This window comes from Belonocnema kinseyi, chromosome 10 (assembly GCF_010883055.1).
Source record: "Belonocnema kinseyi isolate 2016_QV_RU_SX_M_011 chromosome 10, B_treatae_v1, whole genome shotgun sequence".
NCBI classification, from domain to species: Eukaryota; Metazoa; Arthropoda; class Insecta; order Hymenoptera; family Cynipidae; genus Belonocnema; species Belonocnema kinseyi.
Window position 1 is genome coordinate 92,672,210 of NC_046666.1, and position 17,875 is coordinate 92,690,084.

The 17,875-nt window shown below is 31.3% G+C and overlaps 1 protein-coding gene across 1 annotated transcript in view; it reads right to left on the reverse strand.

Moving 5' to 3' along the window:
- Positions 1-11,561: 11,561 nt before the first annotated feature.
- The window catches only part of LOC117181260 (glutamic acid-rich protein-like), a 71,518-nt gene continuing 65,204 nt past the window's right edge, over positions 11,562-17,875 (reverse strand). The window contains exon 5 of the mRNA XM_033373823.1: positions 11,562-12,429. Within this exon, the coding sequence (XP_033229714.1) occupies positions 12,288-12,429 (142 nt within the window). The 3' untranslated portion in view covers positions 11,562-12,287. The remainder of the gene's footprint in view (positions 12,430-17,875) is intronic.

Here is a 17,875-nt window from a genome sequence, read left to right on the forward strand (position 1 = left end):
ATTTCTTAGATCTAAATCTTCAATATTGAATGTCACAATTTTAATTGTTCTATTTTGTACATTTTTAATTTATAACTGATAGGGGCGTGAAAAAAACTAAAAACTTGGGTAATGCATCCATTTGAACTAAGGCTCAATTGAACTAAAGCCCATTTGAACTAAAACAGTTGAATGTTGCTTAATATTTTTGGCCTGTAGAAAAAGACAAGATGTATTGGATGTTATTTATTTTAAACGGTAGAGTTAATTTCAATTCGTGGCGTTGTGTAGCGCGGCGTGTACAATCCTTGTTGGTTAAATTGAAATTTTAACCAACAAGGATTGTACACGCCGCACCACTTAACGCCACGAATTGAAATTAACTCTACCATTAAAAATAACTAACATCCAATCTATTTTCTCTTTTTCTACAGGCCAAAAATAGTAAGCGTTATTCACTTGTTTTATTTCAAATGGGCTTTAGTTCAATTGAGCCTTAGTTCAAATGGATACCTGCCCAAAACTTGGTGTTGAGTTAAGTGTATGTACCAACTTTTTTTTTTAATCAATAAATTACCCGATTTTGATGAATATCGCTGCCATTCCAGTAGTCGAAAACTTTCGATCTTTTCGGAAAGCTCAAACCCGAACTCAAATAGTTCGAACTTCATTTTTTTGCACACCTCTAATAACTAAAATAGTTGAATTTTGAAAAGTGTAAATCAGAATATGACATTTATTAATTTTAAACGATTTAAATTAAAATAGTCCAACTTTAAAGTATTCCAGGATATAAAAAAACGTTGTAATTTTACAATTCTAATCAAGAAACTGTTCAGTTTTAATCCATTTCAAGGATTTTCCAATTTTAAATAATGTACATACGTATTACACAATTGTAAACGTTTTTTAATATTTACACTGAAGTTTTAAAATTAAAAATTCTTCGGTTACGAATAGTAAAATATTAATAATATTATAAAATATTTTGGATTTTGGAAGTTTCAAGTTTTAAATATTTAATTTATAATATTTTCAAGCAGGTTTAAAATTGTGTAATCTTGAATACCTGATTGTAAAATGGTATTATTTTTAAGGTTTGGTCATTGTTAAAATATGAAATCCTTCTATTTAAAACTTCAATTTTTAATGTTTACATTTTCAAACTGAAGAATATTCTTGAAGGCCTTTAAATTCGTATTCTTTATTGTATCATTTAGAGATAATGCCTATACTTTTGAAGCCCTTAGAATGATATTTTTAATTCAGAGAGTTTCACTTTGACTACTTAAATTTGAGGTTTAATTTTGATTTAAAGTAAACAGTTTTCTGCTTTAAGGGCATGTGATACTTCGTTGTGTGGTCAATCGGGTACAGTTCCCCCGGCTTTTTTTCCACAAAAATGAAAATTTTTAAAAACTGAATTCGGAGATGCTATAAAACATCATAACGGACGTCCCCGGACTCTTTTTTGAGGGATAACAAAAAAAATGTATTGTGCTAAATAACAATTTTATGCATTATTTTGAGGTTACGTCGTTTTTCATCTATGCCTTTCCGATAATTTGAAAATTATTGATGAAATAAACTTTTTTAATTGCCTGAAAACAAGGTTAGTTCCGGGAGATTAGTTTTATTTGTAAGTCCAAAATTTTCAGCCAAAAATATTGTGTAGTTTGGAAGTAACGCTCGAGAGAATTGTAACACACATAACCTCGAAATATACACACGTTGTTAGCAAAATTAAAATGTTTTTAAGAAAGAAACACACAAAAAATGTGCGGGAACGTCCGTTAGCATGTTCGCTATCATTTCCCAGATTTTGACGACAAAATATTTCTTATCCTAGGAAAAAAGCCGGGGAAATCTAGCACTGAAAAAATCCATACTAATTCCTAAGCGCTATGCAAATCAATTACATTTTGCTAAATTAAAACTTGTTTTAATTAAACCACAAAAAAAGTGTGTGGGGACGTCCGTTAGCACGTGCGCTATCATTTCCCAAAATTTTAAGACAAAATATTTATTATTCTAGAAAAAAGCCGGGGGAACCTAAAACTGGTAAAATCGACAATTTTCTAAGTATCACATGCCCTTAATGCCGTGAATTTATAAATTTTAATGTCCGTAAAAAATGTTTGCAATAATAACTTTGAAAAGACAGATGTTTTGTTGAGAGAAATTTTGGATTTTATAGAAATTGTTCAAAATTGAAAATGTTTGTGACGTATTTACATAGCCTCATTTGTGAATGTGTTCTCTGCTTCAAGTGATAAAATTTCGATGACCAGAAATACGCATCGAAGGTACAAAGAATAAAATAGCATCTCAAATAATTAAAAACAAAAAAAGTTTGTTATTGTAAATTCAAATTGGGTTTCTCAATTTTCAATCGAATAGCAAAACTGAATAATATTTTGAACGCTAAAGTTGGTAATTAAATCTTCAATCGTTTTGGAAAATGTTAAATTGTGGAAAGATCGCAATAAAAATATAGTTGACTGAGAAAGGGTTAATGATAAGAGAATACTGTTTGAAAATTGGAAGAGTTCTTGTGTGCCACTCGATCTGTGGCAAGCGATGATAGGCTATAATATTTACGTATCAATATCAATATCATCAGGCCTAATATACTTAACGTTGCGTACGTGTATTTATTGTTGTTGTTGAGTTAGATCTTATATCCTATATTAAGCTATTTCGTCTACAAATTTTCATTGTTATACCTCATTTTAAAAGAATATTTAAGCTATATTGGCGAGTGTGTTATATACATATAATGCGGTTTCAAGCCGTAACCAGTGCACTCTGATCGTCTATTAATTAACCGAGTAAGTAGAGTACGATTTTTTCAAGGTGACTTAAAGCACATGAACAAAAAAGGCTATAGTAGGAGAGAGGAGTAAGTTGGCGCATCCTTATTTACAAAAACTATAATAGTTAGGCTCACGAAAATAGTTATTTTGTCTGAATTCTTGCGTGATACGTAATTGATAAACAATGCACAATCAGTCGATGATTCAAAATATTTTTATTACAAGTTTATTTATCGGATTCTTTCGCTATCTTTTAGTTAATTTCATAATAAAGCTTTTATCACATTTGATCTTTAAGCTCATGAAGTTAGATTTTATAAGTTAGATGCCAGAGTGAAGCAATGGGCGTAAAAATCGTAGCTTGGCCTCGTGTCACGCATACTAATTTTTAAAACATCCCTATCGAAAATTCAAGTTCCGATGCCTGTTTATCGTGTGCTTTTCATGAAAATTCTAACTATGCTATAGAGTAAATTCCATGATGCAATCCAAGGTCCTACTAAACGCACCGCGACGACGGACTGAAGTTGGCTTTGAGATGTACATGATGTGCATCAAGATCACGTACGCCTGCTTTACCGAGGGGGTTACGTCGCGTATTGCAGTTTCTCTGCAATACCAATTCCAGAAACTTGTTGAGGGGGAGGGGGGGCATGCCCTATAGTTCTAAAAGCGTTTTTTGCATCAACCTAATATACACGTTAAAGTACAGAAACCTATACCTTAATTTTCTTTGCAAAGGAACCCGTACAGGACCATTCAGAGGTACCTTTGTCGGTGTAGGTTCTTTTGAAGGATCATGTACAGTTTCCTTCGCGAAATTCCTGCACAAAAAAGGTCAAATTTCTTGTACAGGTTCGTGTGCATGATCCTCCGAGTCACAGGAATCTTAAGCTGAGATACTTTCGACCAGCTATGAAGGTATCGGAATTCAAATTTTCGGTACCCTACCGATAGAAATCTCTGAGTTTTCTCTAGCGAAATAGCCTGGCCCATTTGAGACTATAAGCAGAGTCGAATTCAAACAATTTAGCCTGTGAGATAGTCTGAGAGATTTGGGTCCTTTGCAAGGTCCTTTTAGTGGTCCTTTTAAGAGTGGTGCGACGGTAATATAATGTTCCTTTTGTATTCGTCACGTACCGGGCGGGCAGACTTATTTACAGTAGTTGTCCGTCGCTAATCCGAGTCTCCCTTTTTAAATTTCTCTTCAAATTATTAACACTTTTATTAATTTAATGAATTTTCTCATTATACTTATTTATCATTATAACTTATATGCTAGTATACCATTTTCTAGTTGAATTAAGAAATGTTGTCTTTTTTGGCGTAACTTATTCCATTTACGAGAAACGTTGTATTAATTCCAATTTTAAGCATTTAAAAAAAAGTGAGATATCTGAAATCATAGAAACCCGTAGATTCCGAATTATTATGTTTTAGGCTGTTAACTATGAAATTTAAACAAATCTAATCTATTGATATAGCCCCTCTGCTTTTAATTTATGATCGTATTTCTATTTCAATTTTGGAAAGGACTTTTTAAAGCCTTTAAAACATTTAAAAGAACTACCTGGACCTTTGAATATATCTACCTGATTGCCTGTGGAGAATTTCTCTGAGCTTCTCTGACCTTAAATAATCTTTAGAATATACTCAGAGATTTCTTTCGGTAGGGTAGGGATGGTATAAAAATAGTATATTGCGTGACGAGGGTGGAAAGGCAACGATTTTCCGAGCACACGAGTGAAACCGTTGCCTCGACCCGAGTCTTGCATACAATTTTTCAACATGCCGATAATCGAAAGTCTAATTTTCGATTGAGGTATCATAATAAAAGATTTTCGTCAAATAAATGACCGAAATAATTTATGCGAAAAGTAATTGAGCTGCCGGGTCGAATAAGTGCACAAAACTTATTTCGCCGGAAATGGAATACCCCTGGAGGCTTTTAATAACATTTACAAAATTTAATTTTTAAAGACTATTTCTGAATATAGAATTTTATTGCTCATTCTTTTTCCCCTATGTAAAAATTTTTAGCTTTTTCATTTTCTTGTAATTAAAGCTAAAAACTGGCTTTTTTGTAAAAATAAATTTTAATTCGTTTTTCACTTTCAAATTTTCAGGTAATGTAATTCGAAATGTCCTTCAACTGATAAAGCAAAAGTAATTCAAAAATTTATTTTAAAAACAAATTTTGTAAATTTTTTCCTGAAGCGTGGCGCTTATCGGACTTCTCTAACTTCCAGTGTTTCGTTTATCGAGCTTATTTTGAGCAACAAAAAACTTTCAGCGACAAAGTTGTTAAAAGCAGTACAAAGAAGTATTCTGGGAAATTTAAGCCCAATCGAATTGACATTCAAGAAATTATTAACCTCTCAATTCGATAGCGACTAGGCGACTCGTGCGCAGATCAAGCGAGCGTTTCAGATCCGATTCTAATTACAGTTCCCCAGCGCCAAGAATAAAAACTAATAAAGTTATCAGGTAATATAAAAGTATTATGCATGAATAAATAATAGTTCATCATGTAAAATAATTTATTCATTTTATAGTATGTACAATAGAATGGTTCTATTTTTGAGACTAACTGTACAAAAGTAAAACAAAGCATAAACATCTAATAGTTGAGATCAGTGGTGTCAGAACGCGGATATCTCTAGCATCTGCAGTAGGGATTCTGTGTATATTTAAGTTGACACATGGCATTACATAACCTAAAAATACACAGGGATAACTACTGCGCATGCCAGAGATATCCGCGTTCTGGAACTACTGGTTGAGATTCAACGGATTCTTAATCCCGCGAATTTTTTAATGCTTCAAATTCGTGGAATTGAAAAAAAAGTGAAAGATCGAGAAAGTACATTTGTTTTTCATTCCTGTTGTAATAGAGCGTATGATATTCAATGAATACATTATTTTACATTATGAAATATTATTTATTTATACATAATACTTTGATACTACCTGATTACTTGATTATTTTTTATTTTTGGTGTCGGTGAACTAAATTATAAATCGGATCTGAAACTCGCTACCTAGCCGCTATCGACTGGAGACTTTCATAATTTCTTGAGTATCAATTCGATTTGGAAGTTTTTTATTGCTCAAAATTCGCTCGGTAATCGAAACGCTGGAAGTTAGAGAAGTCCCATAAGTGCCACGCATCCGAAAAAAATTTGCAACAATTTTTTTTAAATAAAATTTTGAATTAATTTTGCTCTATTAGTCGAAGGACATTTCGAACAATATTACCTGAAAATTCTATTGAGAAAAAGTTGAAGTGAAAATCGAATAAATACTATTTTTTTCAAAAAATACAGTTTTTTGGCTTTAATTATAAACCAAAAAAAGCTACAACTTTTTGCCTGGAGAGGTAAATGATGTGCAATGAAATTCTACATCTAGATATAGTCTTTAAAAATAAAAATTCGAAAATAGTTTTGAAAGCTTCCAGGTGCGTTCCCACTCCCGGCGAAATAAGTTATATGCCCTTATTCGAGCCGGCAGCTCAATTAATGAACAATCCGTCGACGCCGTATTTGTCGCAGACATTCAATTGCATGCGATTTTATACTAGAGCGCAAATCGCACGACAGGATATGTGCTTGTTTAAGTTGTTTATTATCGCCATGTGTTACCTCTAAATTAACATCGAATAAAGTAACTTAATTATGTTATTAAATTAATAATTAATGTATGCAATATCACACAATAATAGTAGAGCGCCAAATCACCCGAAGTGTCGGGTAATTTGATGCATCTGCATTACTTCAGAAAAACTAACAATAGCCTATTTTATTTATTTTTTTATTTAAAAATCTTGTTCTACTTACTATTCCGAAGATATCAACTTACCCAAAGTAGATTTTTCCATTATTTACGGCTGTATATTTTTCTTGGAAATTAATATTTTCTTCTAGGTAGCCAACATACCCACCACTCCTCTGCTCTAGAATAATAGTGCACTTTTATACGCATTTCGCCTATAATTTTAATTACCAACGTAAATCTACGTAAATTAATGTTCCCAGAGTTGACACAAAATTATTTGCAAGTTGATAATTTAGGTTTTGTCCTCTTCTATCATTTGTACAAATGTAAAGTATCAGGATCTACCGCCATATTTGTCGCCTTTAACTCTTCTTATTCGGTAAATAGAGTATAAATCATAGGGCGTGATACAGCTGACATGCGCCATTGTTCTTTAACAGACGAGACTGGTTTTTTGACAGAAAACTTCATACCATTATTGTGTCAGACAACCCGTCAATTCTTACATTTTAGGAAGCTTTCGCTCCATTTGTAATATAATTCTTATATTTAAACATAGAATTATATCATCCAGACATGGCTATAATTTTATATGTACGATTCACATAAATCTTAACATAAATCGGTGTTCATTTTGGTTTAACTGTAATATTTTCAATAACGAGTTGGTGTCACCAAAGTGAATGATGCTTATAATTATTGATTTTCGCTGCTTCATAGATTATAAGTTTTTGAGAAAGAATAATCTAATCGAAATTCATGTTCTGCTTTTAAATATTCTGAGATTCAATATTCAAAGTTATATATAGTAGCCACAAAAATTAAATCCAAGTTAGCTTTTATTGTTTGGGACAGAATACGTCAAGTGTCTCCACCTAAAATTATTGTTTTCGATCGGGTTGAAACCTGGCTAAATTATAGTCCTAGTGGACCTATATCAATTCACCAAACCATGTTTCCATTTATCAACCGGTTGTCAATACACAGAGGGCCGAAGTTGTCACTTTTCAGGTGCTTTTTCACCTTCATGTTAGTGTAACTTCTTTACGGATTATCCGAATGTACTTTTATTACAGTGGTTTGGAAAGCTCCATAAAAATGCATGGATAATATGAGATTTTCACGCTTAAGGGGAACACCTTATACCTATATAATATACATATTTGCACAAAATCATCTCAAGATAGTTAAATGTAAGATTACAGGCAAATTAAGTCTAACAGTATTTCTTCCCGTGCGCTGCGCAAGTTGAAGGTGGCCCCCTCAAGCGTAAAAATCTCAATTTGACCATGAAATTATTTCCAGCCCACTTTTTTTTTCTACATGACAATGAAAAAAAATTTTATGATAATTTTAAAGAACATGAAAAGAACTTCACAAAACACTATAATAAAAGTGCAATAGGATAATCCTAAAATAAGTTATAGTAACGTGAAGATGAAAAAGCGCCTTAAAAAGTGAAAACTTTAGGCCCCTATATATTGACAACCAGTTGATAAATGGACCTATGGTTTGGTGAATTCATATAAGTCTACTAAGACTGTAATTGAGCCAAGTTTCAACCAGATAAAAAAAAAACATTAATTTTAAGTGGGAACACTTTGACGTATTCTCCCCCTTTATATTTTAATTAAAGCTCTGCAAGTTCCTTACTGAGATTTTGGCTCAGGCATTTTCGTTTTCGTGGAATGTCTTGTTATGTCTTTTTAAAATTATAGAAAAAGATCTGTTTGGCCTATATCGCTAAGAAAAAAAGAAAAGTTATTGTTTAAATTTCTAAAATAAAAAGTCAATTTATGTCGAATGCTAACCTGAATGTAACCTGAGCTTCCAAAATGTATACTCCCAGATAAGCGTGTAAGTACGATTTTGTTGCTATTTACAAGCTTCTTATTTTGTGGCTATCACATTTTACCTTTGGCCTTGGTTTTAAATAATTAAAAAAGACAACGGATAATTCGATTTTTTCGGCAGTTTGATAAATTAATTTGTATGATTTCTGAAATTTCATATTTATTATAATTTTAAGTCATCACAAATCTGAACAAATATTGCTGCAACGGTTAAGGTTGTGAAATCTACAGAGAATAATTTATGGGGAGACACAGTTGATAATTAATACTAACTGGGTATAACTGATTATCAAAAATATCGTCTTGTTTGTTAATACACAAGATGATACAACTTTGTGCCCAGCTTCATTCATAGAATTTGCAATTCCGTATTTAAGGTGTTTCAAAGTATATTTAAGACTAGACCACTGTGCTGCCTTCAGAATTTGTTAAAAGTTACTTGAAATTCTAGCTGTATTAAACAAGTTCAGATTTCACAAGATCGAAAAGTTCTTGTGTTGTATGTGAATTTTAATGTTCGTTGAAGACGTAGTTTGTTTTTCCAAATCTCATTCATGCTTATTTTTGCTTATTGTTTAACATGCGGCTTTCCTATAGTTAATTCGTAATTTAAATTACATTTAAACCTGCAAGTATTTTAATTACTAAAGTAAGAAAAAAACTTGCCAAAGAAAAGAATAACTTTCCAATTTAAAAACAATTTATGTTGAAGAAGTATTACACCTCAAAACATTTATAATTGATGATCAATTTTTTATTTTGCGTGAAATTTCCATTGCTCGAACTTTTAATTAAGTTCTCAAGTCGCTAATTAGAAAAACGATTGTTCAAGAAAAAAAAAAGATAAATAATATTTGATGTTCTGAAGGTACTTGAAACTTGCGTTGCAATTATCTCTGAAGTCTGAATTTTGCACCTTCAAAGTAAAATTTGCACGTATGGATTGTGGAAAAAGTTCTCCTCTAAGTATTTGGAATCGCCGAGTCTATTTACGAATGTCAATCATGTATAATATATTATCAGAACAAATATGTTGAAAGCATAAAAAGCAGCACTATCTTGTGACATTACCAAGCAAAAATCGTAATGAAAAGGTTGCATGTTGAAGATTGCTTGAACGAAATCTATGAATCTATGAATGTAGTTTTCATTATCAGAAAATCAACACCATCAGCTGAAATATTTTCAATTCCTTACTCATTATCCGAATAATTCTTGTCAATGTACAATTAATGTATTTAAGCATTATTATCAATTACTGTATTAAAAAACACTTGAAAATTCAAAGTATTATTGTGCAAATATAAACTGGCTTTATTGGCCATTAATCGGAACATATGAATCTTTTTATCTTTTACAATCCTGCACTGCTAAATACACTTTTCCTCACTTTAATTTTCCTTATCTCTTAGGGGGCATCCATGAATCAACAGATCTGCTTTATGCTAGCTAATTTTTACACCCCTCCGAACGTCCATCTAGGCCCCCCCCCCCCCTCCTCCAACCGTCATGTGAAATATCGATTCCTCGTTACAAAAATAATGTACAACTTTTTATCTACTCCTGTATTTTGATAAGTTAATATAAACCCTTACTAATTTCATGCACAGTCACAAAGAATTTGAGCTTTTATTTACAATACAATCATACACACGGTGTGTTAAAAAAAAATTTAATCCAACTGACTATCACCCGCAATGTTTTTAATGGGATATGTTTTCTGATCACAATAGAAATCTTTTCCAACAAAAATGAAAGTCCGTTACGAAGCACTTTTTTACGTTAATTTTTCCATTTTTTTAGCTAAAATTTTAAAAAAATCGAATTGTGATCTATCGTTAATATATTATTAAACTAACTATATATTTATTTTAAAAAAACATTATATAGTCAGAAACACTCGTAAATAAATTTAAATTTGTTTACTATTGACTATTGATTCGAATTATTCCTTAAAATTTTTTAATCTAAAAATTTACCTCAAATCCCTCAGATTATTTTACGACATTTGAAGAAATCTTTTGAAATTATTTGAAATGTTTTTAAATTTTCTCTAAAAATAATTTTTTTAAACGAAAAATCATTACAAATTTCTCCAGGAATCTTAAAAAAAGTTTTTTTACTTTCTAGAAACCTTTCAAACTTTTTAAAAAGCTTTGACATTTTTTCCAAAGTTCCAAAATTTTGCATTCCCTTTCAAATCTTTAGGAATCTTATATACAGATCCAAGTAGTTTTCAGCAAAATTCCAACATTTAATTTGATTTTTTTTTAATGGGAAACTGAAGTGTATCTAAAACCTCTATTATTGAAGTGTCCACAAAATAGAAATTTGCAAACTAAAATTTAAAAATGATGACAAAAGAATTTTTTGAATAATTGATACTCGCACAAATCATTGGTATTGAAGTGAGAAATCTAGGAAATTAATATAAATCAATAGTATAGTTTAAAATATTTAACTTATAAACATTGATTTAATAGTCAATACTCAAGGTGAGTATGTTTCACTTTGTAATTATTAAAAAAAATTTAAACCTGAGTGAACAGATTCACTAGCTTTTTCGCTATAATAACAAAGTCCTCTTTTAGAGCTCGAACAAAAGTAAGATATATGGTCAAAAACTACGTGAAACTTTGGTGTGATATTAATGTCTAAATCAAGCTAACTTTCAGTAAAGTTTTGAATATAAATTTCATAATTATCCTGCAGATGTTAAGAAAAACATGAACCAACGACTTGGCGAAAATCAGAAAAACACTTTACATATTTCAAACATCCTATTTCATAACTTTCTCGAACCATACTTTCCACGGAATAGATTCCACGGATTCTGATTTAAAGATGTAAATCAAAATTACCTGTAGCTCTATAGAGCTCAAAGCTGTATACAGCTCTTTTATCAAATACTTTTGACTTTATACCTACCATATAAACCTTGTGTATTAAACATTTTGGTATTTTCCTTTTAGCACATTTTTAGCTAAATTAAGCATACTTACACTTGGTTCAATTGAACATGATTAAACTACGAATATGCACATTTAACAATGTTACAATATGTTTTTTTATGAGATTCATTAATAAAACATACTTATATTATTAATATTTTTTTATAAAATTTAAAACATTTTTTAAAATATATTACTATATTTTCATAATAGCCAATAAGAAATCAAACAATAAAATAAAAATGTGTAACATATTATTGCTAAATTGCGGGTGGTCGTCAGTTGGATTTAAATTTTTTTAAACCCACCGTATACATCATTTATAAAAATTCATTCAGTAAAACCATTTCAGGAGTTTTATACATATTTAGCGTCTTCATTGGTTTAGAAATTTATTTTTTAACATTATTATTATTAAAATTTGCAACTGTCAGAATGAATTTTCTTTTCAAATAGGGCTTCGTTCATTCTTTGTTTTGTTGTGAAATTGATGACGCACAATGGATTTCAATATTGCTATCAGGGGCAAAGTTACATACATTTTTCGTGTTTAAGCGTACTTAGAAAGATTTTAAAACGCACTTCAGCAGTAGAAACATTTAATCGTTGAACACTTACTTTATTCTGTTTTTTCTATTCATAGTTTCTTTAAGCATACGCAATTTTATTCATCCCATTTAAAAATATCTTACAATATTTTTATAAAAGTCCGATAAAAATATCGTGAAAAAACAGTCACCAGTATCCCTTTAGTTTAGTATCGATATTAGTAATAGTAATTAATAGTTTATGATGATCTGTTAATATGCACTAACAGATTGAAAATAAAATGTATTTATCGCAATTAATTGAAATGAGAAAATAGAGATTGTTATCATCTTAATTCCATATCAATTTTAAATCACTCTTGGTCATTCCGAATCAGTTTGTTCATCAGCACACTTATCGTTTTTCACTTCTATCCTCAGGGGTGAACGGCCTCTTGTGTATTTTCCTAAGCGAGACCGCAAATCTTCTCTCAAGGTTTCTCTCAAATCTCGTCTTGGTGGTTCACTGAAAAATCGATCATATTTTCAATAACAATATAAAAATTGCATAAGTCTTAAATTTATTTTTTTTTACTGAAAATTAAAATGTTTGCATACTTTAAATTGAACGATCCTTAGTGCCTTTTATTTAATTAGATAAATATTTAACTTGACATCTTATCTCTAGAGGATTCGAGTTGTTTAGAAAAGCAATGCGCTCAAGTAGAAACCAGATAACTATGAAATGCCCTCAATTAGTTCAATCTACAAACTTTGAAAATAACAATTTCAAATTAGAAACTTTTTAAAGCAAGTAATTTCCTATTTTAACCCTAGAACGCTAAAAAAAGCTTGCTCACCCTCTAATGGTTAACTGGGGCGATACATTATCCCAAACTTGTTCGGTGGTACAATGCTTTTTATTTGTAGCAAAACAAATTTAAAATAGTAAATTTTCTTAGTTTTTTAAGGTCATGAGATACTTCATCGTGTGGTAAATCGGGTTTTGTCCCCTCGGGGGTTTTTCCACAAAAATCAAAATTTTTAAAAACTGAATTCGGAAATGCTATAAAATAGTATAACGGACATCCCCGAACTCTTTTTTTGAGGGATAATAAAAAAATGTATTCTGCTAAATAAAAATGTTATACATGTGCACTATTTTAAGGTTAGGACCGGTTTACAGCTCTGCCATTCCGATAATGTAAGTCTGTGTCGTACCCATGCTGTCATTAGCCACTTAGAAATTATTTATGAAATAAACTTTTTTAATTATCTAGAAACATGGTTAGTTCCTAGGCATTAGTTACTACTTTTTCTTGATTCTCCCAAGTTTTCGGCCAAAAATATTTTGTAGTTTGGAAGTAAAGTTGGGGAGAATTGTAACACACATAACCTTAAAATACACACGTTAATGAAATTTATTTAAAAAAAAAAACTTTGTAAATTCTTCCATAAACGAAGAGTTCGGGGACGTCCGTAAACATTTTCGCTAGCATTCTCAAAATTGTTAAGCAAAAACATTTATTATTGTAGGAAGAAGGCGGGGGGAACTTCCTTGGCGGACTGAAGGAACCGAATGGAGCCTCTACAAAGTACCCGTAAAGACCCCATTCGGTTCCTTCTTAAGAAACTCGAAAAAACAGCAAAATCAACTTTTAAATTGTTGAAATTCGGATTCTACCTTAAAAAGCCCTATAGAAGGTCACGGACTAATCGCAATAGTTTTTTTGCAACGGTAAAAAGTTAAAAAAAATATGAGACGAATAACGACTGTTGACTGCTACTTACGGGCGATACGTTTGAAGTGTAGCAGTCAACATGCGTTATACGTCTTATATTTTTTTTAACTTTTTACCGTTGCAAAAAAAAAACTATTGCGATTATTCCGTGAGCTTCTATAGGGAATTTTAACGTAGAATCCGAATTTCAACAATTTAAAATTTGATTTTGCTGTTTCTACGAGTTTATTAAAAAGGAACCGAATGGGGTCTTTATGGGTCCTTTGTAGAGGCTCCATTCGGTTCCTTCGGTCCGCCAGAGTTAACACTGACAAAATCGATAAATTTGTAAATATCGCATATCCTTAATAAAAAATAATAAAAAAAACAATAGTAAAAATAATATTCTGCTCATCTTTTAAAAAATGTGGAAAAATTGTTTAAAAACAAAAATTCCATAAAACTGCATTTTCAGATAACAACGTACTTTTTCAACAATATGACCGATTTAAAAAAATAAAACGTAATTTTAAAAACATTATTATTTCAACATATGAATTAGAGTAGATGAGAAGAAACTGACATATGGCAATAATCTCCAAAAATAACAAAAATTGCTTATCTAACTTAACTAGAAGTTCATACACACCCTCCGTGCGCGACGAACTGATTTACTTGCAATTATTTTATTTGGAAATGAAGTTCAAGAAGATACCTCGATATTATTTTTACTATAATAACTGCTATTTGTACACGGCTTGACGGCCTCGCATGGGTACTTTCTCACGATTCCGAATAAATTATTGTACAAGCCTAAACATTTTAATGCAGTTTCGACAAAACAGCTAAAATGTCGGCGAGTACAAATTTTCATAGAAATACATAGTAAATGATCTCGACTCCAGAGGAGTCCGCAGGTGTCAAGCCATTTCGAACGCCCCTATAAACTGAATGGGTGACCATCCACGACGTACGAGCGGGTTGTGTACTCGAATTTCGAAAAGCCGGCTAAACTCAGGAGGTACTTTTCTGCAGTTTTTCTCTCAGCTGGCAAAATGTCTAGGCTAATGCGAGTACTTCGAATAAACTCGTATGTAGCCGTTTTTAATTAAATTGTACTAAAATTCATACAGTGATTTTAAGCCCATCTTCGTAAAAGAAAAATTTTCATTTGCGCATACATTTGAAGTTGAGTCCTCTAGCGGTATATTGACTCATGCTTAAGGACTCAAATGATGCTTTAACAACGAGGATGACTCTTGTATTATTTAGACCTCTATTGCAGCAGGGTTTTAAACACGAAACGGCATATTACAATAGCCAATAATATTACTGGTTATATCGCCGGTGCCTATGAAAAAAACCTATAAGCGCCGTGAAATGAGACCTTACTTATGAAAAAACTGTGAAAAAAACCTTATTTGTGAAAAAGTCGTGAAGAAAGACCGTATTTGTTAAAACTTTCAATTAAACTGTTTTATTCAACAACAAAAAACTATAATAATCATTTTGCCGTAAAAAAGTATTATTGGTGGATTATGCAAAGAACTATAAATAAATATCAAGATAAAATAGTATGTTTTACGCTGCTAGCCCCTTATTATTTGGGTTTAAGTGTTGTTTATACATGTATGTTTAATAAAGAGCGCGTGGATCTATAGATATTCATATAAAACATAGTTCATAATAGGAAAGAGGAGAAAAGTACTGGGCGGATAGCGCTGGGCCAAATAAACTGGGCGGAAATAATGAAAACTCACTGCAATTTTCTAAACTTGTTTATATATTTAAACAATCATGAATATTATAAATTATGAATTTTCAATGATAATTCAAGACGCACTTTTAAACTTTGATTATGCAGTAACAAAAATATTTATCTTACGAATATTTTAACTTATCGAGTTTTGCTTAACATCATTTATGAACTTCACAATATTTATGAACTTTGGTTCAGTCAAATAATTAATATGTCAATTATTATATCCACTGTTTAATATTGTAATAATTGTGTTTACTAAAATATGTTTTTTCTTACGGCCATTCAATGATGCGGATTTATTTCCACAATATTTATACAAGACGTGTTTTCTCACAGCGTTTACCAATATGTATTTATTTTACAGTATTTACTGAGATATATTTTTATTAATCGCATTTTATAGACATGAGTTTTTTTTTATCACAGCGATATAAATTACGGGTTCATTCTCCTAAGTACCGGCGATATGTCAGACTAAATGATTAATCATAGTAAAATATCTGGAAAAGTATATTGCAAGGGAAAATGTACTACAAAAAATCCTGATGAAGCAAAATGTTCAATTGAAGAGATTATTAAATTACTAGAAGAAATGAAGAAAAAGAAACAAATACTGAAATTCATGAAAATAAAAGCTTTTACCATCATAAAGTTGTAATTCTTTTTAAATTCTTATCAAATATATAGTGCCTACATTTTATTATAAAAATTAATTTGTTACAAATGTTCAAATGGTTCAAAATCTAAAAAATAATCAATTTTTGAATTTGTTTATTAAAATAATTTCAATAGTTAATAATTGTTGTAAATTTTCAAAGTATCGTAGGAAAAAGTGATTGGAAATACATTCCTTGTTGACTCCGTATACAAATTGAGGCTATTCTTCGAAAAATGGTCAAACTCTTAAGTTGCTTATGAAAGTAGTTTGAAGAATTAATCTTAAAAATTTGGTAAGTATGATTAATCGGAAAGACGTTCTTAGTTAAATTTGTAAAAAACTGACCTTATTCGTTTAAAAAAAGCCAAATTTTGAATTTTTTTATGAAAGTTGTTTAAATAATTAATAATTCCTGTTATTTTGCACTTAATAAATTGTGTCTATCAAGGCAAGTATTTCGTAAATAATTCCATTCACACTCAATCTCCGTCTCTGGTCCTCAGACCTCACACACTACATCAGAGTGGGAATAATATAAACAAGATAGTCATATTTCGAAGAAATATATAGTTGAGATGACCGAACATAAAACAGCCGAAACTTAAACCATAACATACTCCCCCCGTTGAGAGAGTAAGCGATCAACATTTATTTTCGACATCATCGCAATTTATCGGTAGTACAGCAATTTTTCGTACAGGTCTTTTTAACATTCGATTAGCGCTTTTTAAAGTTACAGTTCTTACAATGCCATCATTCCCTGGATGCAATTCATGAATCCTCGCTAGTGGCCATTGCATACAAGGCATATTGTCCTCTTTCAATAACACCAGCATACCTATCTTAGGATTCTTTGTATCGCTACGCCATTTTTGACGAACATTTAACTCATTCAAATACTCGGTACTCCATCTTTTCCAAAAATCTTGACGTACTTTGGAAATCAACTGCCAAGATGATAATCGATTGGATGGTAAGGGCAAGAGGTCAGGCTCGGGCAAATTAGTCAATGAGTCACCTATTAAAAAATGTCCTGGAGTTAAGGCTGAGATATCATTTATATCTGTTGAAATTGGACTGAGTGGTCTTGAATTCAGGATCGACTCGATTTCAACAGAGAGGGTGTAAAATTCTTCGAATATAAATAGTCCATTTGAAGCAACCCGTTTGAAATGATGTTTATAGGACTTTACACCAGCTTCCCATAGGCCACCAAAGTGCGGAGACGAGGGAGGAATGAAATGAAAATCAACTCCAATGCAGCTAGTGAAATCGAATATTTTGTTTTTGAATCTCTCAGACTGAAACAGATCATGCAACTCATTTAATTCACCTTTAGCACCTTGAAAATTGGTTCCATTGTCACTATATATGGACTAGGGTTTGCCACGCCGTGCAATAAAACGTCGCAAAGCTCCTAGAAACCCTTCTGTGCTCAGATCGCTGACTACCTCGATGTGAATCGCTTTAATTATCATACAGACGAAAACTGATACATAAATCTTGATCCTTTTTTGATTCCTATATTTTCGCTCTTTTATGTGAAACGGACCACAGTAATCTACGCCCACACAGTTAAAAGGCCTTGTTCTATTTACGCGTACAGCGGGTAAATTTCCCATTTTAGGATCAGTCAAAATTGGTTTTGCACGAAAGAAAATTACACACTTGCGTATAATTTTTTTGATTTGATTTCTCCCATCAACAGGCCAAAATTTTTGTCTTAAACTATAGAGAGTGGTTTGCACACCAGCGTGATAACAGTTAAAATGATAATGTCTGATTATTAAATCCGTTAAGAAATTTGACTTAGAAAGGAGTATCGGATGTC